This window comes from Lachancea lanzarotensis, scaffold LALA0S05, assembly GCF_000938715.1.
Source record: "Lachancea lanzarotensis genome assembly LALA0, scaffold LALA0S05, whole genome shotgun sequence".
Lineage (NCBI taxonomy): Eukaryota > Fungi > Ascomycota > Saccharomycetes > Saccharomycetales > Saccharomycetaceae > Lachancea > Lachancea lanzarotensis.
In genome coordinates, this window is record NW_019212883.1 from 168,485 (window position 1) to 192,743 (window position 24,259).

Here is a 24,259-nt window from a genome sequence, read left to right on the forward strand (position 1 = left end):
GGAAGTTCACTGATTATCTGGGGCAAGGCCCATTACTTACAAAGAGCTCCCTACATGAAAGGATGGATTGCTTGTAGAGTAGAACAATAAATATATTGCAACATCTTAGCGTTCAACGGTATCGTCGCTGTTACACTGCGGTACGCAGTGGTGTATGGGTGTGAGATTCGTGTTAACGATTGTCAAATTCCAAGCTCATCGCCAGTACAGTTCCACCACCTCATCGCCATCAAAACTGTACCACAAGAGACTCATCAAGCAATGCCCAATAACGATATTGAGATCACTACAATATGTGCGGACTTGGAGTCCTCTAAATTCACACTGCTCTCCTCGGGCCATGATGCTGACGAGCAAGATCGATTGAACGCCGAACGTCTTGCAAAAAAACTGCCAAAAATCAAAATTTTTGGCACTGGTGGAACGATTGCGTCGAAAGGTGCTTCAGCGTCGCATACCGCTGGCTACCATGTGGATTTGACCATACAAGAGTTGTTGGAATCGATTCCGGACATTTCCAAAATATGCGACATCGACTATGAGCAACTGTGCAACGTTGACTCGAAAGAGATCGACGAAAGTTCACTGGTGAGTATTTACAACGGGGTATCTGCAGCGTTGCAAACTTTTGATGGTATTGTGATCACCCACGGTACGGATACTTTGGCAGAAACAACTTTTTTCATCGAAAGCACAATCGACTCTGGTGACGTTCCAGTGGTATTTGTAGGATCGATGAGACCCTCCACAAGTGTTTCTGCAGATGGACCCATGAATCTGTACCAGGCAATCTGCATAGCGGCCGATAAAAGCTCGCGCGGCCGGGGTGTGTTGGTCTCACTCAATGACCAGATTTCTGCAGGCTACTATATTACCAAGACCAACGCCAACACACTGGACTCTTTCAACGTGAGACAGGGCTACTTGGGAAACTTTGTCAACAACGAAGTTCATTACTACTGGCCTCCAGCCAAGCCCGAGGTATGCCACAAGTTCAAGCTCGGACTTTCGCCCGCGCCAAACGGCTCTTCCTCTAATTTCCCCACCGTGCATGTCTTGTATGGCCACCAATCTTTGTCACCAGAGTTGGTCAAGCTGGTAGCACAGACTTGCGAGGGCCTGGTCATTGCTACAATGGGTGCGGGATCTCTGCCGTCGATTGTGAACGATGCCATTTTAGAATTGTCAATCCCGGTGATCTACTCGAAAAGATCGATGGATGGGATGGTCCCTAGGGCAAACATGCCCAAACATAAATCTACAGCAACCAGAAACAACGTCATTGCGTCTGGACATTTGAATCCAGAAAAGAGTAGAATCTTACTACAATTATGCCTGTTTGAGCGGTTTGGCCTGAACGAAATCAGAGAGGTATTCAGCAACGCTTACGGAGGGTGAGATAGATCTAAACGCACAATGCTACGATACAACTCTAAGGACTGATGGTCGAGGTTTGAACTGCCCGATCTCAAGATCACAGTTACAATTTCCTGACGCTCTGAGGGCATCGCTAGATTTATTGTCAACCTGATAAGCTCGTCATATCTACATGTAGCATAAGTATCCAAGAGAGGTGGTTTTAGTAGAGTTGAGTTCAAACTGTGATTCCTTGCACACTTTTGCTTTCGGCCACAACCCATTTTCTATCTTTTCCATGTCGAATCCGCTAAAAGTTGTCGATATCTCAAAGCCCATTGCTGATATCAGTGGACCGTTGCTTGAAGCGGCACAATTGCAAGGGTTTTTATTTGTAGACGGCCATGATTTCAGTCAGAATGAAGTGGACGCTTTGTTTGGCCTGTCGAAGCAGTTTTTCACCGAGACACCTGCAGATGTCAAGAGCCGGTATGCTATTCAGTCCAACAATATCGGCTACACCCATTTCACCAATGAGCAGCTGGATCCGCTCAAGGCTCGCGACTTCAAAGAAGCGTACAATTTTGGGAATCTAAACTTCAAAACTGGGGACTTTAATGTGGACGATGCCACTTTTAATAATCGTCCTCACACCGCTGAAGATCACGAAAATCCGGTTCCCGAGGTTTTTGATGCCCAGCGCGACCTGATATCTCAGACTGTTAAAAAACTACACGCTACAGCGATGCGTATTCTACAGGTGATGAGCCAGGGTCTCGAAGTGGAAAACCCAGACTTTTTCACCCAAAGACACCGTCCTGACCAAGCCAGTGGGTGTGTATTCAGAATGCTGCGCTATCCGTTGACGAGGGACGACAAAGTCGACAATGAAGGCTGCGATACTACCATCAGAGCCGGTGCACACACAGACTACGGTTCACTGACGCTTTTATTCCAACGTGAGGGCCAACAGGGGCTCCAATTGCAAACAGGAGACACCCAGTCGCAAAACTGGGATGAGGTTCCGTTCGTCAGATCTCAATACGAGGGCCGCGCTCCACCTTTAGTAGTCAACTTTGGTGATTTATTGTCGTACTGGACTGCTGGAGTGCTCAAAAGCACTCTGCACCGTGTCAAATTTGCACCAGGGGAAACCCGCGAGCGTGATCGTTATTCTATTGTGTTTTTCGTGCATCCAGAGCACGCTACAAAGCTTGTTCCAGTACCCAGCAAACTTGTTGCGGAAAATTCGCAGGGCAAGACCCCTCCTACAATTACAGCGGCCGAGCACTTACAAGAACGTCTCAGGGCGACATACGCATCCAATTGATGAATGAATGGAGGCTAAATCAGAAGTTTGGCGGTCTTGAAGCGGTGAATCTTGATCTTCGAGCTGGAAACCTTGTACGAATACACTCGCGAGTACTTTGTAGATATAAGCAGTACTCTAATAATGATGAGATAACGTAACCTCAACCTGACTATATCATCTCATCGCCAGCATTAAACACCGTCTTTTAGAAGCCTTTTGACCATCTGATATATATCTATCTCTCAATTGTGCACCATGTCTCATTTACTCACGGTTGCGACGTGTAATTTGAACCAGTGGGCTCTTGATTTCGAGGGAAACAGAGACCGTATTCTGGAATCCATTAAGTTGGCCAAAGCGAAGGGTGCAAGACTCAGAGTGGGTCCAGAATTGGAAATAACCGGCTACGGATGCTTGGACCACTTTTTGGAAAATGATGTGTACTTACATGCATGGGAAATGTATGGTCAGATTATCAGAACGCGGGAAACTCATGAAATCTTGCTTGATATTGGAATGCCAGTTTTGCACAAAAATGTTCGCTACAATTGTCGGCTTTTGTCGTTGAACGGACGCATTTTGTTCATTAGACCTAAGATGTGGTTGGCCAACGACGGAAACTATCGAGAAATGAGGTTTTTCACACCTTGGATGAAAACTTGTCGTGTAGAGCAGTTTCTGCTTCCCCCTATGATCCAAAAGATCACAGGCCAGAAATTTGTGGAGTTTGGTGATGCTGTAGTCCGAACGCTAGATACGTGTATTGGTGCAGAAACGTGTGAGGAGCTTTTCACGCCACAATCGCCTCACATTGCCATGTCTTTGGACGGTGTGGAAATCATCACGAATTCGTCGGGTTCCCATCATGAGTTAAGAAAGCTTAACCGTAGACTTGAACTGATCACAAGTGCCACTAGACGTTGTGGAGGTGTGTACGTTTACGCCAACCAGCGTGGCTGTGACGGTGATCGTCTGTATTACGATGGATGTGCCTTGATCGCAGTAAACGGAAACGTTGTTGCTCAGGGAAGCCAGTTTTGTCTCAAAGACGTCGAAGTCATCACTGCAACCGTTGATTTGGAAGAAGTGCGTAGCTACAGAGCTTCTGTGATGTCCCGCGGCTTGCAAGCCTCCGTCAGTGACTTGAGATACGAAAGGATTGACGTGGATGAGGAACTTGCGCCTGTAACCAGCAGATTCAACCCCCAAATCACCCCGTCATCAAGTAGATCCATTTTCTATCATACCCCCGAAGAAGAAATAGCCCTAGGACCTGCCTGTTGGTTGTGGGACTATTTGAGACGCTGCAACGGTACCGGCTTTTTTTTGCCGCTATCTGGAGGAATAGACTCATGCGCTACAGCGGTGATTGTTCATTCAATGTGTCGATTGGTGGTAAAGGAATGCCAAGAAGGTAACTTACAAGTTTTGGCAGACGCTAGGAGACTTTGCCGTAAAGACCGCGACTGGGCACCTGCGACCCCACAAGAACTGGCATCGCTTGTATTTCACACTTGCTTCATGGGCACCGAGAACTCTTCTAAAGAAACCAGAGCAAGAAGTCGCGAACTTGCTAATGTGATATCTTCATACCACGTCGACTTCAATATGGACAGCTTGGTTAGCAGCGTCGTAAGTTTGTTCGAAGTGACGACCGGTAAGAAACCGATTTTCAAAATTTTCGGCGGATCTCAAACAGAAAACCTTGCTTTGCAGAATATTCAAGCTCGTTTGCGTATGGTACTGGCTTACCTGTTTGCTCAGCTTTTACCATGGGTACGTCGCATTCCAAACGGGGGTAGTCTTTTGGTTTTGGGAAGTGCCAATGTCGACGAATGCTTGCGCGGATATTTGACAAAGTACGACTGCTCCTCGGCAGATATCAATCCTATCGGCGGAATTTCGAAAACAGACTTAAAAAGGTTTATTGCTTACGCCGCAAAGACCTATGAGATGCCAATTTTGGACAAATTTTTGAATGCGACACCAACTGCAGAATTAGAACCCATAACTAAAGACTATGTCCAATCTGATGAAATAGACATGGGAATGACTTATGAGGAACTCAGCATTTTTGGATACTTGAGAAAGGTTGAAAAATGCGGACCATACTCAATGTTTTTGAAATTGCTCCACGAATGGAGTCCCAAGCTGACCCCAAGACAAGTAGCAGAGAAAGTGAAGCGGTTCTTTTTCTTTTATGCTATCAACAGACATAAGCAAACGGTTATCACACCTAGCTACCACGCCGAACAATATTCTCCCGATGACAATCGCTTTGATCTGAGACCATTTTTGATCAACCCTAGGTTTGCCTGGGCTTCCAAAAAGATTGACCGAATTGTCGATCAATGCGAGGGCAAAGATATCAGTGATATAGAAGTCATGTCTATTGATTAAAATGGTTGTCTCTATAAGTCATGATAAATGTAAATTAGTCTACTGCCTAGAATTTACGGAGTCGGAGAGCCTTTTTTAGACCAGTTAGTTTTTATACGTACGTTTTTAACGTCGTTTCGCTGCCAGAAATCGATTAGAGTTAAAGCCGTCTTAGCAGGGCAGTCCTCCTCTATGAAATGGCCAGAGTCTTGGAAGACTACTAGTTGGAATTTACCTTGCATCTGGCCTATTATCAGTTCACGGTCCAAGTTGTCATCACCGGCTAAGATCAAAAGCTTGCTGGTTGGCAATTTCACAAATCTTGAAGAAAGTCCTGTGAACCATGTGCTCCAAAAGGGGCGAAATGTTGTCAGATTAGTTATGCGGGCTACTTGGCCAGATTCGGTCGGAGTAAAAAGACTTGGAATGCATATTTGAGCACTTGATTCTAGAGAGGAAAGTCTTCTTTGGACGTGCCAATCGATTGCAGCTTTGTAATTTGGGAAAACGTTGGGAGTCTTGGCTAGGAAAGTGTCTACCGTATTCAAAGCCTTCTTGGCTGCTTCTTCTACAATGTCCAGCATTGCGACACCGACAATTTTTTGGCGTAAAAATTGGTCGAATTGATTGAAGGCGCTACAACATATGCTGCCTCCCAAACTATGGCCCACAAGGATAAGGCAGAAATTCGAGCTCGTGAATAGTCTTGCAAGGTAACGTTGACTAAAAAGCTCCAAAATTTGACAGAAATCGGTTTGAAAATCTTCCAAACGGTAGGAAGCAGAATCGGGTGTTTTGGTTTGGCCATGGCCCCGAGCGTCAAAGGCAAAAGTTCCGCATTGATTTCCGAGTTTTTCGTGAAGACTGCGTGCTAAAGGTGCAAAACTCAATGCTGATGAGCCTGCACCATGGTGAAAAACAAAAATTGGGATATTTCGGCTTGCCGGACTCTTGGGGAGACTTTCTGAAGTGGGTAAAGTGAAGTAGGAATTGAAGGTGAAATCACCATTTTCGATGGAAAATGTCTCATTCTGGTCAAAAAAGTCCTTCCAGCTCGGGAGATCAATTGGGGGGTTCACTTTTGGAGCCGATTCGGACGTTGTTCCAGATTGAATGACTGTATCTGCGTGTTCCATTTTGGCCAACAACGCTCTGCGAAGGGCATCGGACATGTTGCAACAGACACAGAAAGGGGGGGACTTTGCAAACCAAAAGTGGCCGAAAGCGTGCTGGGGAGCTATGAATGTGGGCTAATTGGCTGTTTTGGCCAGGAAGTCGAAAAATCGGAACGTTTCTGAGCAAGAGGAGAGGAAAAGAAGGTAGGGTTCCGGAGTTTGACGAAATTGTTGAAGAGCCGTGTCACTATGTACGTGCATAATTTCTCGAGATCTGGGTTTTAAGTGACGTTTCTAGCTGCAAAATGCCGAGAAATGAGTATGTCACAACTTGAGAGGATATGTCCACTCTTTACGCTCTAGTAGGAATTTTCTGACAACGTTGCGGCTGTTTTTCATGAGTTGGGACAGAAATTGGTGTCCACGGCGGAAATCGCGGTGAAGGAATAGAGTGTAAAGGGAATCAACAGCAACTGGACGCTGGACTTGGTTCGAATGTCAAAGTTTGACGGGACCTAACGCTTATACCATTTTGTTTATCACTATTTACTGACGCTGTCATCGTCGACAGAGTATAGTCCCAGCTTGCACGTGCACCTCCAGACATTTGTGTTCGGGTAAGTGGATCGAGAGCGTTTACAAAATCTTGGATCCGTTTGTGATCCGTTCAGTATACGACTTCAACCCGATTGTGATCCGCTTGTGATCCGTTTTGGATTTTCGAGCTCACATCCGTAGTATCGCTCCGTACGAACAACTCTGCTTATCATTTGTATTGCAATCTGTAGCAAGAGAAACAGATGTAGATAAAAAAACATAACAACCACCAACTGGCCTTATCTCGAGCCTCTCTTCGCACACCAGAAACAGACCACAATTGTAAGCCGTTCCTCACTTAATTTAGACTATTCCAACAACAAACCTCACCACTCCATGAAAAACAAACACCCACACACCACGCTCACGTACAAAGCGACATCTACATCTTTAAGTTTTAGGTGTGTCTGGGTACGCATCCGCTGCAGAAACAGACACCTACTCACGCACCCGACTCTCTCCCCTTGTGTGCTTCCCGGTCTCCTGTTCTTGGCTCGTTTGTCCAAATTGTACGGCTCTTCCACAGCCATTACACATCTGTAATCTGGATAAGAGACCCAGTAACCTTACACGACCAACGACACACACACACACACTCTCTCTCTCTCTCTCGACCGAACATTTTCTCACCAGTACTCTTCGGGCTCTGTCTAAGTACCATGCACGCAAGCATGAGTCGTTCTTACTTAACACCGGGAAAAACGGACGGAATGACGCCGGATCAGCTTGGCAAAATCCATTACCAGTCTACTAACTAGCTACTACGTAGCGACAGCCCAATAAGACGAGTTTACCGAAATCTATCGCTGTACCTCGAGAAATTCACACATTTTCACAGCATTGTGTCACCAATATTATCGAACCCAGTTTCTCACTCACTTTCTTGCTCTTTCTGTCTTTCCGTTCTTCGGTTGTCTTGTCTTTATCTCTCATCTGTCGTTGTCGTTATTTTTTTTTCCAGTATCTCGAGGCCAAATACTGTCGTAGCAGATAAAGTAGACGTCAGTCAGAAACAACCATGGCGTCACTCACCGTTATCTTGACTTGACAGTGGATGAGGAAAACATCGCGTGCCACATACGTCCCGCTCTTCTTGGCTTTTGTCAGTGCTTTCAGCGAGTCGGTATTGGAGGGGGTGTAAGAACGTACGTAGGCTGTAGAAAATTGCCAAAAAAAATCGTGCGTCGCTCAATTCATATATATGTATACAAGTGGTGTGGAAGTTGGTGGAAGACGAGGGTCTTATAATGCTTGTGTGTGCCGTACGCTCAAACGAACACAAGTTTATTTTTCAGAAAAGCTACTCACCGAGCAATCAACCCTCACACTTGCACGTACTCCTCTCACAAGCGTGCACACCAGACCAAACTAAGTTGTTTGGTTCCTACAAAGAAAGTTGGTTTTCTTTTCTTGTTTACGGCTCTTCTCGCTGCCCTGTGCCAGCCGTCGGGGCTTCTTCCACATTTACAGGCTTTTTCCGTCTTGAAGCCAGGTCGATCGACCTCTTGATTTGACGATAATAGGACCCCTACCACTACCACCACCACCACCACCACCACCTACAACATGGGCTACATCCAGTTCGACAAGATCGCCGTCCCGGACGACAACTTGGTGTCGCTGGGACTGCTCCACCGGCAACTGCAAAAACAGCAGGAAAGCCACCGGCTGTTGGAAACCTGGAGCGTCGTTTCATCAGAGACTCCGGGAAAATCTCACCATCATGCCTACGATTCCCTCGATGAGCTTCAGGACCCATCTACAACAACACTCGTTCCCTCGAGCGTGAGTCCCGACGACAGATCGTTTCTCACGGGCCTGACACCAACCTCTGAGTCGTTGGACGATATATGGGCCGACCTCGTGAATTCCGAGCACACCAGGAACTCCCAGGACCGCCACCAGGGTGACCACCAGGGTGACGATCACGATGAGGGCTTTGCAAATCTGCACGGAACCACCACCCTACAAACTGCCTCCCACGCCGCTGTTCAGCATCATAATAACAACAGCAATAATGAAAATAATAGTCACATCGGCGCCCTCGTCCATGCCGGAAGGAAGTCTTCGCTGGACGAAAAGCTTCTAGGAACACAGTTCAGTACCGGATCACCTTTCACAGATTTGGAGCTGCTGTCACCTTATACGACAGACATCTCTGTCGCCAGTACTAGCTCCTCGTCGGGCGGCGATGTGACGTTTGGGCAACAAGCTCCGCCTGTATTTGAGTGTCAGCACTGTTATGCCAGCTTCAAAGTCAAGGGCTATTTGTCGCGGCATTTGAGAAAACACCAGGTGGTCAAGGACTTTCAGTGCCCCTACTGGGCTCCGGAGTGTCAGTGCCATTCTACTGGGGCCTTTTCCCGTAAAGACTCATACAAAATGCATCTCAAAGCCATCCACTTTGTCTACCCTGTGGGCGTGGCCAAAACCCACCGCAATCGATCCAAGGGCCGGTGTGCCGCGTGCTACCAGGAGTTCGACAACAATACAGAGTGGTTCAACCAGCATGTGGCTACACGCAGCTGTGAAGGCATGCTCCGTGTAAAACAAGAACCCCAGGATTAGCCAATTGGGCCACCCGTGCATCGCGACACATTGTACACTACACGCACCATTCGCACAGCATAAAATCGCTTTGGAGAGTGATTGATAATTAAGGTTAAAAACATATTTTTAAAGGTTTAAGTTAAGGGAGTGCACGGTCCGTCCGTGTTTTGATTCTCTACTTCTTTGTTACAGAGATAGTCATAACGTACGTTGACGAAAGTAAAACGCTTGACGTATCCTGGAAAGCAGGCGAGCTCTGATCTGTGGGTGACAGTAATCACTAAATGCAACACGGCTTGCAATTCAAATACAGCTTAAAGAATAGAATGTTGAATCGGCTAAACAAAAACATGACTAGTCACGTTTTTGACGATGTCACTATCTACGTATGTGCTGGCTCTTAATTAATTACGTTAATTAACATACAGAGAATCTCAGGTCGAAAAGAATGAACTGTGCAGTTCTGATACAACTCACTTCAGCACCAATACAAGACACCTCCGATCCGTGATTCGCAGTCAGGATTCCATACTGGCTTTTTTCAATTCTGCCGATCTGTCTTGTTTGTGTCCTCCTCCTACGCCATGAATGCGTCAGAAACTGATCGATTACCGACCCTGCATGAAGTGCTGAACCGTCAAACTACCACACCTGTTGATCTGTGGTCGTTCTACACTTTCCTCTCACAGTACCCATACGCTATCAACTTTTTGGATTTCTGGATAGACACAATGGCTCATCTACGGCTGTGCAAGGACTACGTTCGCGGAATCCGCGAAAGTGTGGCAGAGTGGGAAGAAGTGCAGGAAAAGTCCAAAACCTCAGAGGGAAGCAACAACAATGATACCAATAATAGATCAGCTGAGACACCCGAAAATAGGGAATCGATGTCCAGCTCGATGCTGCTGGAAGCACTCATGAATGACGGGCTTCTCGACTTTGAAGACAGTAAAAGAGTTTCCCAGTTTCTACAGGGCCAAACTGACTCTCCCAGACTCACACGTCTGCTGGAAAACTGGCAGAAACATACTGACCAAGATTTGCATGAGGACGCACCGTTCAGAAGCCCTCTCACTGGCCTTGTTGACGATTTTCTAAAAACACAGGCCCACGATACGCGTAAGGCTCAGATAACTTCTAAGCAACTGCAAGGCAACGCCAAGACGATTGTGGACACTTATTTGAGATCTCCGATAAACAGTCCTCGTTATCTGATCAATCTGCCCGATCACATGCGTCAGCAAGCTCTACACATGGTGGTCACCGAACAGCGACACGTTCCGGACGTTTTCGAGCCGTTGAAGTCGCTTGCATATCAATTTTTGGAAATGGAGTGTTTCCCTCAATTCCTGTCCTCTGTGGCATTGCATAACCTGCATGATGACCTCACCCAAGAGGCGAAAACATCACGATCTCACGATGCAAACGGGTCACTAAGACGAACCACAAATCCTTTTGCACATTATACGTCGCTTTCTCGCATAGTTCTGGGCATGGTGTTTCTATGGCTGGGACTATGGCTGGGCTACGTGCTTGTGTTCTTGAATTACAATCGTGGCATTAGAGTAACTACGATTGTTTTGTTTTTCCTGGGTTTCTACTTTATATGGACGGGGATTTATAAGGTGGATATTCTGTACGCCTTGTGTGGGGTGTCACAGTCGTTGGTGTCGAATGAGCTGGTCTCGAACAAAGACCTCGAAATAGGGCTCAATCGCAACTCTGCAAACCACCGCATGGGATATAGAGCTCCCATTTTCCTACGTCTTTTTGGCGGTGCCAGCAGGCTGGTTAAAATACGAAACCCGCTTGTTGATAGTATGATCAAACGCCGAGCATGGTGGTGTTTTTTCCTAATCATTGTCGGCACGGCGATCTTTACCGTGATTTTCAGCTGCGTGCCGGGTTATAGACTGCAGTGAAGGTGAGGATATACAGAGTACACACCAAGCGATATTAAGTGATGATAGAAACTACATAGCATGTCTACCCAGCCACCTAGTCCGTACATAAGTTGATGCAATGATCTTCTCTACTAACTCACGCTGATGCACCATATGCGTCTAAAGATGAGAACGTCCTGATCATGCCAAATTGGATTTCTCTAGGTGAACATTTACCTGCTTCGTTCTGTATCACCTCCAGTTGGTTATTTTACCTGATGTACTCTGGTCAAGGAAACGTGAGGTAACTAAGCTCGAAATGAAATTAAGTCTCAATTAGACTATTCTACAGTGTAAAACACCCTTCGTGATACTCGAGCCGATGCGATAGAGAGATCGTTAACACTACCTAGAGGAATGATTCATTAATAGATACGTTACCGATGGCAAAATCAATTCAGGCTTTTGAATAATATGGGCTTTAAGTGCTAACTCAACGGAAAGTTTAGAGCACCTTTCAAACACAAGAAGTGGAAAAGAGTAGAGGTCGGAATCAACTGTATGAGGAAAAAGTCTTTCCTCTTATTCTTCCGATATTTTGTGGACTCTGCAACACCCAGGGCTCCCAGGTGGTATACTGGTCAAAGTCGCAGATGAAGTGATGCAAACTAGCCATTTCAAGACCTCAGACGATGGGAAAACGCTTACATCTAGGTGGGACGAGGCCTCGACCTACTGCTTGGTGAAAAAGTTGTTGAGAAATTGGTCCTTTCATGGGAGTTGAAATTTTGAGACCACAAATGATGCTGAATTTAGAATCCAGGTATCCCGAGTGGTCCTGCGTTTAGTACACACCTGTTGGTGTCAACCATGTTCAGAAACAATTTTCGTTCCAGTCGAAGATCAGTTTCGAATTTAGGGTGCATTTTGCCAGTTCCAAAATTTCACCATTGCTACTGGGCATGGAAGGAGGCCCCACAAGACTAGCAAGTCTATAATCTGGCATTACTAACAATTGCTCCTGATTGACGTCGAACAGAGATGCTAGAGCTCGAGACACGGTGATAGTTCAGGAATGAGCACTTGAGACATGTCTTTAGTAATGGTGCCTTACCAAAAGTCGTACGAAAGTCGAAATCATCGGGATTGGAAAGCCATAGGTTTGACATCCAATCTACATGCAGCAAGATCAATCCTACTATGTTTGAATCTTTTCGAACAATTGTTCGCAGTAAAGAACGAAGTGAGCAGGAAAATGTCGCACTAGAGAAGTGCAAACTCAAGGCGTTTCATGGGCTCAAAGAGCCGTAGTTTTACGATACGCGAGGGCACTCATCCACCTGAGAAAGTCCATACGAGGCAAATTGTTTTGTCATTAAAAGAATTGCTCATTGCCTTGCAGATACAAACCATGTCATGCACGGTTTATTGAATTGTAAAACCGACATTCGCTGCATACATTCTGCGCGCATCTTAGGGATCAATTGTATGCATCCGCATTGCTTTGAAATGAAGTTTCGGCTCCGAGTAGGGTGAGTGAAAAGGACATCAAGAGATTTGGTAAAATTCGCTCCATTTTGGTACTCTTCCATTGTTTGGGGCTCGAATGGAAGATTTCGAAGCCTGTGATTCCTCCGAACAATGCTAGAATACGGTCAAAATTCCCGCGAGAGGAGAGCTGACTCCACATGCCCTCACACCTTGAAAGATCCGGAGTTTTTTACGGTCTAAGGGATTACTAGATCGGGGTACAGGACGTTGACATACTTTGTTCGTTTGGAGTCGCCATTTGACCTTGTAGGATCTTCGGACACCCTATATTTACAGTTCTCAGTATCCAAGACAATAATGAGCCTATCATACAAGCCGCTATACATGAGATGAAATGTACTCACTAGTTGAAGGATCCGCAAAATCAATGCAATATCGATCGGATGTGGTTACCGGCTGTCAGTGCAAGCTACAGCGTTGAGACCGACAATTAAGCCTTCAAGTTGGCGTTCCAGCTTTTCGTTTGCTTGTTGCTCGAGTGTGACGAGGTTTCCTGACCCGACTTTCTGACGCGCTCCAGCAGGCAATTCGTCAACCAAGCAGCGTGACAGTGGGATGGATTTTTTATTACTGGCTCGGAAGGTTCCAAATGTTACGATTGGTCGTGGGCGATTGGTCGTGGGCGATCGGTTCTTTCATGTGTAGCTCTACCAGGACAGATCGACCAAAAGGGCCCGTGTATAGTGATTGTGTTACAACAAATTCCTCACAATATCAAATTTCATCGTTTCTCCTTGGGTTTCACCGTGAATATAAAATCCAAACCTCCATGCGTCCACGCGTCTACGCGTTCCATAGTTTCATGTCTAGTCCACCATATCTATTGAGAGATGCAACACACAGGCAGAGAAGTATGTTCGAAACTCATCACCCAAGACGAAAATTGCCCATTTTACCCTCTAAGTGTCTGGACCCTTTACCGGGACCCTGCCGGCAAAACACGCAATGTATAATCGGGTACGTAGTAGAAGCCATTTTCGCGGAGCTCTCGTACAGTGGGTGACTGTGACGTGTCTAGCAGGCCCAAATTCGCTTTTTCTCCAGCACATACAAGCGCCAACCTCTTACGACACCGGATCCCCAAAAAAATATACACTCACGGTGGGGGTCGAACCCACAATCTTCTGATTAGAAGTCAGACGCGTTGCCATTACGCCACGCAAGCCACTTTTAAGATCTGTCGAGAAAATCAACTCGGTAGTACTATGCACATAGTCGCTCATTACGTAATATCCGTGTGAAGTGATCAGTATTTTTCTCGTTTTTTACATTCAGACCCCCTCTATCTACACCCAAGTCACAATCGACATCGTTTCTTCAAAAATGCTTGTATATCCTACCGCCCAGCTACCTCTACACACTCACCGCACCCACCCACAACTACTGCCTCTTACCTGTCGTATCTGATGTCATCGTGACTATTATCGCTCTTCACATCATGCATACATAATCCCACTGTAGGAAAAAAAAAGCACTGAAAAAAATGAAAAAAATTTGAGATGGGTTCTATTGCTCATCGCATCGCATCTCACCGAGTATAAGAAGATCGACAACTAAGCCGTTAACGAAGTCGGAAGTATTCTTGAATTATCCCGTCTGTTGTAGTTACAAAGTTCATTTTAATACTCGTTCACGATTGTATTAGAAGATTATCTTTCTCTAGAACTTTTCCTCTTTTCTTCTGTGCATGTTTAGGCTGTGCCATACCAACTGCACTTGTGAAGACTATCTACCGGACCATATCTGGAAAACTAGCGGCTACTGAAACAGAAGCAGCATAAAACATACCCACACAAACAAACACACTCAAAATGGCTCCAAAGTTCGTTAAAGCCACTTTCCAGATAGAAAACGGCCCTTCGCACGAAGGTATCTCTTTCGGGGCTCCAAACTCCGTTGCGGGCGAAACCGTGTTCACCACGTCTCTGGTGGGCTATCCAGAGTCGATGACAGACCCCAGTTACAAGGGCCAAATTTTGGTTTTCACCCAGCCCTTGATCGGTAACTATGGTGTGCCATCCGGCGAGACCCGTGACGAACACAACCTACTCAAATATTTCGAAAGTCCCAACGCGCACGTTATCGGGATCGTCGTTGCCGAATACGCTTGGAAATACTCCCATTGGACTGCAGTGCAGTCATTGTCTGAGTGGTGTATCAAAGAAGGTGTTGCTGCCATCACTGGCGTCGACACCCGTAGCGTTGTACAGTATTTGCGTGAACAGGGCTCTTCACTGGGCCGTATCGTTGTGGACGACGGCAAGCCCGCTCCCGCTTTCGTCGACACCATGAAGTCGCATTTGGTGGCACAGGTGTCCACCAAACAACCATACCATATCAGCGCTCAAAATGCCACTGCCAACATCGCTTTGGTCGACTGTGGTGTCAAGGAGAACATTGTGCGTTGTCTGGCCGTTCGTGGTGCCAACGTCACTGTCTTCCCACACGACTACCCACTCCAGGACGTTGCACAGCAATTCGACGGTGTTTTCGTCTCGAACGGTCCTGGCGATCCAGCCCTGTGCGGCTCTACTGTCGAGGTCTTGAAGCATTTGCTGGAAGACCCCAAATTCGAGCGTCTACCCATCTTTGGTATCTGCATGGGCCACCAATTGTTGGCTCTGGCTGCCGGCGCCTCTGCCGTGAAGATGAAGTACGGTAACAGAGCCCACAACATCCCAGCTCTGGACTTGACCTCTGGTCAGTGCCATATCACCTCCCAAAACCACGGTTACGCCATCGACGCCGAAACCCTTCCTGCCAACACTTTCAAGCCTTACTTTGTGAACTTGAACGATGGCTCGAACGAAGGGATCATTCACAAAACTAGGCCAATTTTCTCCACTCAGTTCCACCCTGAGGCCAAGGGTGGGCCCATGGACTCCGCTGTCTTGTTCGACAAGTATTTTGACAACATCGCCGCGTACCAGAACTTCAAAAAGTCAAGCGCCAAGGCTGCTGTCAGATTCGAGGTTCCAGTGCACACCATGGCCACTGAGAGAGTATTGTAAAATCAAGAGCACAGCACTCCAGCGTCTAAACATTTTTAAGAACATTCATATAACATAGGTAACTAAGGATTGCCATGTAAGGTAAAACAGGTATAGGAACAATTTAGCATTTTAATTTCAATTTTTGATTTCAGGGTTTACGTTGTATCGTTAGGATGTGGAAGCATCAACCTCGTGTAGTTGGCTTCAGGTGCTCGCATTTAACCTTTGATCCTTTTGTCACCATCAACACAACTCGACGACAGTGATGCAATAATTTGGATGCTAATAAATAATTCAAATCTTTTTACTGTCATTCGAAAAAAAACAACATCAGAAGTTCGCAACTAATCCAATTATTTCTTCAGTCCGTAGTTTATTACCTGTATTAATCTATGGCCATATTTTTAGCTAATTCAGAACCGTTCAGAGTCCGTTCTTCCCAAACAAAGCTTCCCCGCTTGAATCATAATTTTTTTGGTCTAAATTTGATACATAAATGCGCTAGGAACCTATTTTTCAACTTTCTCGGTCTCTGCTCATTTGGGAAGACCACCGATACCATGGTAACATCGTTTGGGTCGCCCAACGGCACCATTAAGCCTGAATGACATTTCCATTGATCTGATGAGTACATTTGTACTCTTCCCACGACTATCAATAGTAAATGAGTCTATATGATAAATATAAAGCTTCAACTCGTGCACGAACCAACTTCTACATCGGCCAAGCACAGCGCACTCCCATGACGGCTTAAACTACTTCCGATAGCACGATAGTTAGCACTATGAGCTGTGGTAAGAAAAATGCTCAAAGGGACGTTTTCGGCAGGGATCTGTCATATCTTCTAGCTTGTCATCCGGCAATCGAGCAATTAGACAGTATCGATTTATACTCCCATGACTTGGAAAGTGGATACACACCTCTGCATGTCTGTTTGAGGACCGGATATCTCCAGAAAGCTTTCGAATTATACCGCCTATGGAGAAAACAGCACCATTCGCACTATAAACCTAACCTGGAAAATATATGGGATCTCAAAGATCGTGAAGGTTTGACTCCACTTGAGCTGTACCGGTGCGAAAATGACATTTGGAACTACAATAAGATTCCGTTTTGTATCCAGCCAGCTGGTGGTCATAAAGAGTCAGAAGTAGGGCCTATGTCTATGGTGCAATGGCGTCCTAGAAATCAGAAGACCAAATCGTCGCCCAGACCCTGTGCGCCAAGTATCAAAGAGTTTCGAGATGTTTACTTCCATTTGCGTGGGGGACGTGAACTTTATACCACTGGAACCAATGTGAACCTTCAGTTAGGCACCGGTGATTCTGAAGACCGCAAGGAATTGTTCAAATTCGATGAATATTCACTAACAGATTTCCAAAATCCTTATCTCAGACCCAGGTTCAAAACCATGATCATGAAAAGGTACCATTCTTTGATTCTCACGGTGGATGGCCGAATTTTGGTAGCAGGAACGGGCACTAGAGGCAGACTTGGAAACGGAAATACCAGTATGTCAAACGTTAGTCATACCAAGATCGACTTGGAACATCACAGTGTTCTACAGTTAGATTGCAGCGATCACCATTCCGTCGCTCTCACGACAAGCGGTGAGGTTTTCACTTGGGGATGGAATCGCTACTCTCAGCTTGGGTACTCTACTCCCCTCAATGGGAAAAATAGTGACAGATCGGCGTTGGAGAACATTTGCAGCGCCATTCCCAAAAAATTAGCAAACACTCCATGGAAAAAACACCCCTCATATGATCTGAAGTTCGTTGCATGTTCTAAAGTGCACACTTGCCTTATAGACACCCACCACAATCTTTTTGTGTGGGGACTCAACCTGGGTCAAATGGGTGCCACCAATACTTATACGGAAGAAGACACAATCAGCTATAATGGTCATAAAGGGTGTATTGTTAAACTCCCTTCAAAAATTAAACTCCCGCATTTTGTTCAAGACGTAAAGCAACTATTCTGCACAGAGTTTGCTACTTTTATTCTTTGGGCAGATAATCAGCTTTGTGTGTTTAACAATTACAAGATCCTGAATTTTAGCGTGCCGAAGATGCTTTCAAAGCAGAATCCTTCCGATGAACTCGAATTGTTCACTCCAAATTCACTGAGCAAAAAAAATAGGATAGTCAAATTGAAATCAGCAAACTCCTACGGGAACAATCTCTGTGTTCTTTACGAGAGCGGAGCCGTGGGAATCCTTTTTTCCAACCACTTGAAAAATTCCGCTCATGGCTGGTCAAAATTGCCAAAATCGTTGCCCATCAATATTTACTGGACTCCCTACTATGGATGGAATAAATGTCTCGACTTCGATGTAGGTTCAGATGGGCAGTTGGTTCTCTGTACCGTAGGAGGTCACATCTACAGATCGGGCTCGTCAAGCAGCCCTAATTTCGAAGTGCTGAAGAGCAAAAAGTTAACTTCAGGAAAAGTTATCCATGTAAGTTGTGACTCTTTGTTTTCTTCCTTTGGTGTGGTAAAAGATGACGTGGATATGATACCCTTAAGTTTCACCAAACAAAACGTTTACAACAACATGGCACTCTACTCTCCGCTCTCGAGTAGCCGTAGGCATCGAAGGCCAACTCAAAAATACGAACTACAAGATGATGATACGACGTTCTTCATGTTTGACAGCTTTGTGAAAGGCTTCAGCGTCGCAAAAGGAGGAGATGGCACATTTTCCCACGACCAAGATGATGACAGCAGTACCGCGTGTGTCAGAACGGATGATCTTTGGAGTACACTGAGAGAAAGGTGGGGGAAGTATAAGTGCATTGATTACGTTGATCAGCTCGTAGGGCTGACGAATGACGTATTTACAAACGCTCGAGTCAACTTAGTTGATACTGTAGCCTTCGACATTCTATTTGTGGGGAAAGAGACGGGCGTTATTTTGGGAGGATGTCATCGCGGTCTGCTACAAGCAAGGGCGCCGGCCTTTCTGTCTAAATTAGTTGAACTGGGAGGCTGTACATCCAAGGACGGAAGTAACATTTCTTTTCGTTTGCTAGATGAATACAGTTTCGAAGGTACGATACGCATAGAAACGTTGTTCGAGCACCACACATCTGAGGCGCTCCCCTACGTTCTACATTACATGTACACTGACAACATTTCCAGCACCTCCCACATCGCTGATGCCCAAGAGAGAAGATTTCTCGATACATCGATCAAAGCATTGATGAAGGTCCTAGACCTGCACCTGAACACTTTTAGAGGAGATCGGTTACCGTCCTCTCTAGAGAAGCTTTTCGAATCTTCCATTACGAGTAAACCGTTTTTTTTGTTCAAACCCGATGTGAGATTTCTACTTGCAGATGGGGCAACGTTGGAGGCGTACAGTTTCATTTTGATCGCAAGGTGTGCCTATTTTGAAAGCCTTTTTTCTCGTGATTGGTTCAGCCAGCATGGAAGTGTCAAAGAAGTTGACCTGAAAAGCGTGACGCCCGATGAAATGATGTGTGTTTTGAAATACATTTATGCTTTTCCATTTGTGGACCTATTTTCGCATTATAGCTTCACTGAATACAAAAGCTTTGTCAATTTTGTTATAGGTTTGGTTCAACTAACCGGCAAGCTAATGTTGAAAGATTTAAGAAGCTATCTCGAGAGTGTCCTGATCGACTTCATAGACGCCAGCACGGTTTTGATAATACTTGTTAATGCACACCGACTATTTTCGAAGGCCCTAGTTTCTGAGTGCTGCTGGTATCTTCACAATAATATTGAACTTTTGTTCACAGATAAGAACTCTCAATTTATTGAAGAGTATTTCGACTCTGAATTGTGGAGAATCTTGCAGGAATTCGTCATCGACTCGAGAAAAATGAACAGCCTCAGCTTTGATGCTTGGTATAACGATACGGTAGAGGCAAGCTCGCTCCTTCGCCTTTTCCAAGAAAATCGCAGTAAATACAACGAACATTTCATGGACTCACTTCATTCGTTCGAGCCTAGCTTTGATATCGGGAAACCGGCTAAGAAGCCAACCGGATCAAAAAAAGGAGCCGATCGAAGGAAATCTTCGGGAAATCGTAAGCCCTCACTGACCCTAGAAGACCTAGTTAATGTGCGGCGCCCTTCCACATCTACGGCAGATATCAATAAGCCAAATTCAAGTATCCCCGACTTCAAGCTGATAGACAGCAGCGAGGAGGCTGTTGAAGATGATATACCAGACGCTACTCATCAAGGTTTCGTTACGGTGGGGAAAAGTAAGCGGAGGGTGTCAAGGAGCCAGAATGAGAGCCACCTCGCTTCAAATACTCGTGAATGTGGGCCTTCTAGACCGACTAGTCACAATTCCAACACAAATATTGCGAGATTTGAAGCACAGGCTAAGTTTGAGACGCTGCCTGAAATCGCGGTGCGACAAGTGGCCCCGCGTCTGAAAACTGACCGAAAGAGTATGTTTCCAGCACTTGGAAACTCACTCCAGGGCACTTCTAGTGTGGAGTTGTCGAGCAAATCAACAGTAGCTACCAGCTTTTCTGGTGTCAAAAAACTATCTCAGAAGGAACGGCTCAAATTGGCTGCTCAAGAAGTGATATCAAAGGAGCTTAACACCTCAGTGAAGAAACCAGTTTGGGGTAGTAATGCGGCAAACGCTAACCTGGAGCCTGTGCAGTCCTCTGTTTCATCCGCGAGTAAGTTTCCGTCACTTGCTCAGTCGCTGAAAGGCACGGGAAACAAGAAAAAGGTTCCCGCCGTTAGCTTGACCAGTACAGGAGACGCTTCAACCATTCCACTATATTTGAGCAACACCAAGACCACCGAACGTCTGCCGTCTCGATCTTTGAAAGATGCTATTGAAGAGGAGAGGTTTGCAAAATGGTGGGCTGAAGAGTCAGAGAAAGTCCAATTACAATTGGAGGCTGGATCCACTCCGTCGACAGATTCTTGTAGCAACATTCCGCGGTCAGCTAATAAAAAGAGCCATAAAAAAAGTCATCATAATTCGCGAAGGGCGTTCAACGGACGGCACTCAGAAGCCAAAGTTTAAATTTTAATCGAAGTTTCACAACCTCTATCGACTAACGGTTGGCAAAGATACCACCAGCATCTTTCTAACCTTTATGGCTCAGTTTCCTACACACCACGTCTCGCGCCACCTACTCAATTCCCCAGTCGATTTGCGAGTCATTTGCTCTTTAGTTAGGTGATGGTCAAATCAATCTAAATATTGAATTTATACTGTATATATTTCTCGATCTCTTAAATAGCCTTCCGACAATGAACAACAACATCTTTGGACAGCCCCACTAATCGCATCTTACCTTTATTACTGTCATTTGCCCTTGTTCTCATCAAAATCTAGGCATTCGATTTCATACGGTTCTTGTTTCGCCAGAGGAGCCAAAATTCTTGACATAAACTAGCGAATAAACGCTTGACAGTTGAATAATGACCGAAATTCCAGTCAAAAAGGATGCAGCGTACTGGGCGGCCCGTAAGAAACGGTTTTTCCAACACACTGGTGCAGCTGTTCAAAAGCAGAAAATCAAAGAAGAGACATACGAGCGGTTCAAATATCTGCTAAAACTGACAGATCTTTTCCGTCATTTCATGAGCGTTAGAGCCAAACAAGATAAAAACATCCAGAAACTACTGAAAAGCATCGAATCGGACGGCGGAAGTCATGAGAAAAGTGCTAATGGAAGGTCCCAGGACTCAAGGCATCATAGAAAAACCGAAAAGGAAGAAGATGCAGAGTTGATGGAAGACGAAGAAAACGAAGACCTTGAGTCCACGGGACTCCTCACGGAGTCTCCCAGCTACATTGAATCCGGTACACTTCGAGACTATCAAGTCCAAGGTGTCAATTGGCTGCTGTCTCTTTATGAAAATAAACTTTCAGGAATCCTGGCAGACGAAATGGGGCTAGGTAAAACTTTACAAACAATTGCGTTTCTGGGTTACCTCCGCTACGTGAAAGATATCGATGGGCCATCTATTATCATCGTTCCAAAATCAACGGTAAATAATTGGCAGCGCGAATTCGCAAAATGGACGCCAGGGGTCGAAACCGTGGTGTTAAGTGGTGACAAAGAAGCGCGCCAAGAAACCCTCAACAATATTATACTTGAGGCCAAATTCGACATCCTCATCACGTCCTATGAGATGGTCATCAAGGAAAAGACTACTTTGAAAAAACTGATGTGGCAATTTCTAGTGGTTGACGAAGCGCACAGGATTAAAAACGAACAGAGCACGCTGTCGCAAATAATTCGTCTCTTCAATTCAAGAGGAAGGCTTCTCATTACGGGCACACCTCTTCAAAATAATCTGCATGAGCTATGGGCTCTTTTGAACTTTTTGCTGCCTGACATATTCGGTGACTCGGACGTTTTTGACCAGTGGTTCGAACAAAATGACGGAGAGGAGGACCAAGACGTTGTGGTTCAGCAACTCCACACAGTATTAAGCCCGTTTCTTTTGAGACGACTGAAGTCAGAGGTTGAAACCTCGCTTCTGCCGAAAGTTGAAACAAATTTGTACGTGGGGATGACCAAGATGCAGATTCAGTGGTATAAAAGTCTTCTTGAAAAGGACCTGGACGCTGTAAACGGTGCAATAGGGAAGCGTGAAGGGAGCACAAGGCTGCTCAATATCGTTATGCAGCTGAGAAAATGCTGTAACCATCCATATCTCTTTGAAGGTGCTGAACCTGGGCCCCCATATACTACGGATGAGCATTTGGTCTATAATGCGGGCAAAATGATCGTTTTAGATAAGCTACTAAAAAAGAAGAAAGAGTCTGGATCCCGCGTCCTTGTCTTCAGTCAAATGTCCCGGCTGCTCGACATTCTCGAAGACTATTGTTTTTTTAGAGAATACGAATATTGTCGTATCGATGGTTCCACGTCGCACGAGGAAAGAATTGAGGCCATTGACCAATTCAACGAACCAAACTCAAAGAAATTTATCTTTCTTCTGACAACTAGAGCGGGTGGTTTGGGTATCAACTTAGTGACCGCGGATACCGTAGTTCTCTATGACTCGGACTGGAATCCTCAAGCAGACTTACAAGCAATGGACAGAGCGCACAGAATAGGTCAGAAAAAGCAGGTTCATGTTTATCGGTTTGTGACCGAAAATGCCATCGAGGAAAAGGTCATAGAGAGAGCAGCCCAAAAACTCAGATTAGATCAGCTGGTGATCCAACAGGGTGTAGGAAAAAAGACCTCTTCGATCGGAAATTCGAAAGGTGAGCTCCTTGACATGATCCAGTTTGGCGCTAAGGATGTATTTGGGAACGATTCGCAGAACATAACTGTGGAAGACGACATCGACGAGATATTAAAAAAAGGTGAACAAAAGACATTACAACTGAATGCTAAGTATGAGAAACTAGGTCTAGATGATCTTCAGAAATTCAACGGACTGGGAGATCAATCTGCTTACGAATGGAATGGAGAAAACTTTCAAAAACGGCCTGATGATAAGACGAAGACATGGATCAATCCATCAAGGAGAGAAAGACGAAGGGAGCAATCTTATTTCACGGAAGATAATCCAAAGGAAGAAGATTCGACCACCAAAAGTAGCGCACAAGCACGAGTAGCCAAACCACCAAAAACTGTTAATTTTCAGGATCACCAATTTTTACCTCCTCTAGCCAAAGAGCTGCAACTGAAGGAACAACTTTGGTTTAAAAAGAGAGTCAATTACCGTATTTCTGCGTATGATCTCGGATTAGATGACACTGATGGTGGTGATGATGATGAGAACAAACGCGTGCTTGAGGAACAAAGTAAGATCGATAATGCGGTCGAATATACTCAGGAAGATGAAGAAATGAAACAAAAACTGATTAGCCAAGCTTTCATGAACTGGAACCGGAAGGAGTTTTTTGCTTTCATTAACGGCTCTGCGAGATTTGGGAGAGATGACTACGAATCTATTGCAGAAGTTTTCGACAATAAGAGCGTCGAGGAAGTCAAAGCGTACGCAAAAGTGTTTTGGGAAAGGTATATGGAGCTCCCAGGGCACGAGAAATACTTAAATTCGATAGAGTCTGGTGAAAAAAAGGCTGATAGGTTGAAAAATCAAGAGTCATTGCTGCGGAAAAAAATAGAGCAGTATGATGATCCCTTATATGACATGATTGTACAGTATCCCCCAAACAACTCGAGGAAAACATTTGATCATTTTGAGGACCGCTTTATCTTGACGACCATCCATAAAATAGGCCTTTCGGCGGAAAACTTGTACGACAAAGTCAAACAAGAGATTATGGGTAGCGATTTGTTCGAGTTTGATTGGTTTTTTAAGTCGAGAAACGTTCAAGAGATTGCAAAGCGGGCCAATACCTTACTTGCCATTATTGCTAGAGAGTTTGATGGGCCCGAGCCTTTCAAGAAAAAGAAACGGGGCGGACGGGAGAGTACGCCAATGGGGGACGATGAAACTAGCCATTCGCCAAGTGTTCATGCAGAGAAACGGATCAAACTCCAAGATGAAATTGACTTAACATGAAACTTATCCAGTATATACGTA

General features: G+C 45.3%; 9 protein-coding genes and 1 non-coding gene across 10 annotated transcripts, besides 1 other annotated feature; 8 read left to right on the top strand and 2 right to left on the bottom strand.

The window, feature by feature from the left end:
- Nucleotides 1–261: 261 nt before the first annotated feature.
- On the top strand, nt 262–1,398 carry ASP1 (LALA0S05e02146g1_1; the record flags this gene model as incomplete). Its single annotated transcript, XM_022772162.1, has 1 exon — nt 262–1,398. The coding sequence occupies one exon, from the start codon at nt 262–264 to the stop codon at nt 1,396–1,398; it is 1,137 nt and encodes a 378-aa protein (XP_022628514.1).
- Nucleotides 1,399–1,654: 256 nt separating this feature from the next.
- LALA0_S05e02168g (LALA0S05e02168g1_1) lies at nt 1,655–2,686 on the top strand (the record flags this gene model as incomplete). Its single annotated transcript, XM_022772163.1, has 1 exon — nt 1,655–2,686. One exon carries the CDS (start codon nt 1,655–1,657, stop codon nt 2,684–2,686), a length of 1,032 nt encoding a protein of 343 aa, XP_022628515.1.
- Nucleotides 2,687–2,923: 237 nt separating this feature from the next.
- Nucleotides 2,924–5,068, top strand: QNS1 (LALA0S05e02190g1_1; the record flags this gene model as incomplete). Its single annotated transcript, XM_022772164.1, has 1 exon — nt 2,924–5,068. One exon carries the CDS (start codon nt 2,924–2,926, stop codon nt 5,066–5,068), a length of 2,145 nt encoding a protein of 714 aa, XP_022628516.1.
- A 53-nt stretch (nt 5,069–5,121) lies between these two features.
- Nucleotides 5,122–6,219, bottom strand: PPE1 (LALA0S05e02212g1_1; the record flags this gene model as incomplete). The annotated part of the gene is made up of 1 exon (XM_022772167.1): nt 5,122–6,219. One exon carries the CDS (start codon nt 6,217–6,219, stop codon nt 5,122–5,124), a length of 1,098 nt encoding a protein of 365 aa, XP_022628517.1.
- A 2,106-nt stretch (nt 6,220–8,325) lies between these two features.
- LALA0_S05e02234g (LALA0S05e02234g1_1) lies at nt 8,326–9,327 on the top strand (the record flags this gene model as incomplete). The annotated part of the gene is made up of 1 exon (XM_022772168.1): nt 8,326–9,327. One exon carries the CDS (start codon nt 8,326–8,328, stop codon nt 9,325–9,327), a length of 1,002 nt encoding a protein of 333 aa, XP_022628518.1.
- Nucleotides 9,328–9,893: 566 nt separating this feature from the next.
- On the top strand, nt 9,894–11,231 carry RAX1 (LALA0S05e02256g1_1; the record flags this gene model as incomplete). Its single annotated transcript, XM_022772169.1, has 1 exon — nt 9,894–11,231. The coding sequence occupies one exon, from the start codon at nt 9,894–9,896 to the stop codon at nt 11,229–11,231; it is 1,338 nt and encodes a 445-aa protein (XP_022628519.1).
- Nucleotides 11,232–13,836: 2,605 nt separating this feature from the next.
- On the bottom strand, nt 13,837–13,908 carry LALA0_S05e02278r. Its single transcript has one exon. It is a non-coding gene; the product is annotated as a tRNA-Arg (tRNA).
- A 522-nt stretch (nt 13,909–14,430) lies between these two features.
- Nucleotides 14,431–14,508: a sequence feature (Short protein (LALA0_S05e02300g, CEP62293.1) was converted to a misc_feature.).
- A 46-nt stretch (nt 14,509–14,554) lies between these two features.
- CPA1 (LALA0S05e02322g1_1) lies at nt 14,555–15,754 on the top strand (the record flags this gene model as incomplete). The annotated part of the gene is made up of 1 exon (XM_022772170.1): nt 14,555–15,754. The coding sequence occupies one exon, from the start codon at nt 14,555–14,557 to the stop codon at nt 15,752–15,754; it is 1,200 nt and encodes a 399-aa protein (XP_022628520.1).
- Nucleotides 15,755–16,520: 766 nt separating this feature from the next.
- Nucleotides 16,521–20,762, top strand: LALA0_S05e02344g (LALA0S05e02344g1_1; the record flags this gene model as incomplete). The annotated part of the gene is made up of 1 exon (XM_022772171.1): nt 16,521–20,762. The coding sequence occupies one exon, from the start codon at nt 16,521–16,523 to the stop codon at nt 20,760–20,762; it is 4,242 nt and encodes a 1,413-aa protein (XP_022628521.1).
- Nucleotides 20,763–21,163: 401 nt separating this feature from the next.
- Nucleotides 21,164–24,238, top strand: ISW2 (LALA0S05e02366g1_1; the record flags this gene model as incomplete). Its single annotated transcript, XM_022772172.1, has 1 exon — nt 21,164–24,238. The coding sequence occupies one exon, from the start codon at nt 21,164–21,166 to the stop codon at nt 24,236–24,238; it is 3,075 nt and encodes a 1,024-aa protein (XP_022628522.1).
- Nucleotides 24,239–24,259: the final 21 nt, after the last annotated feature.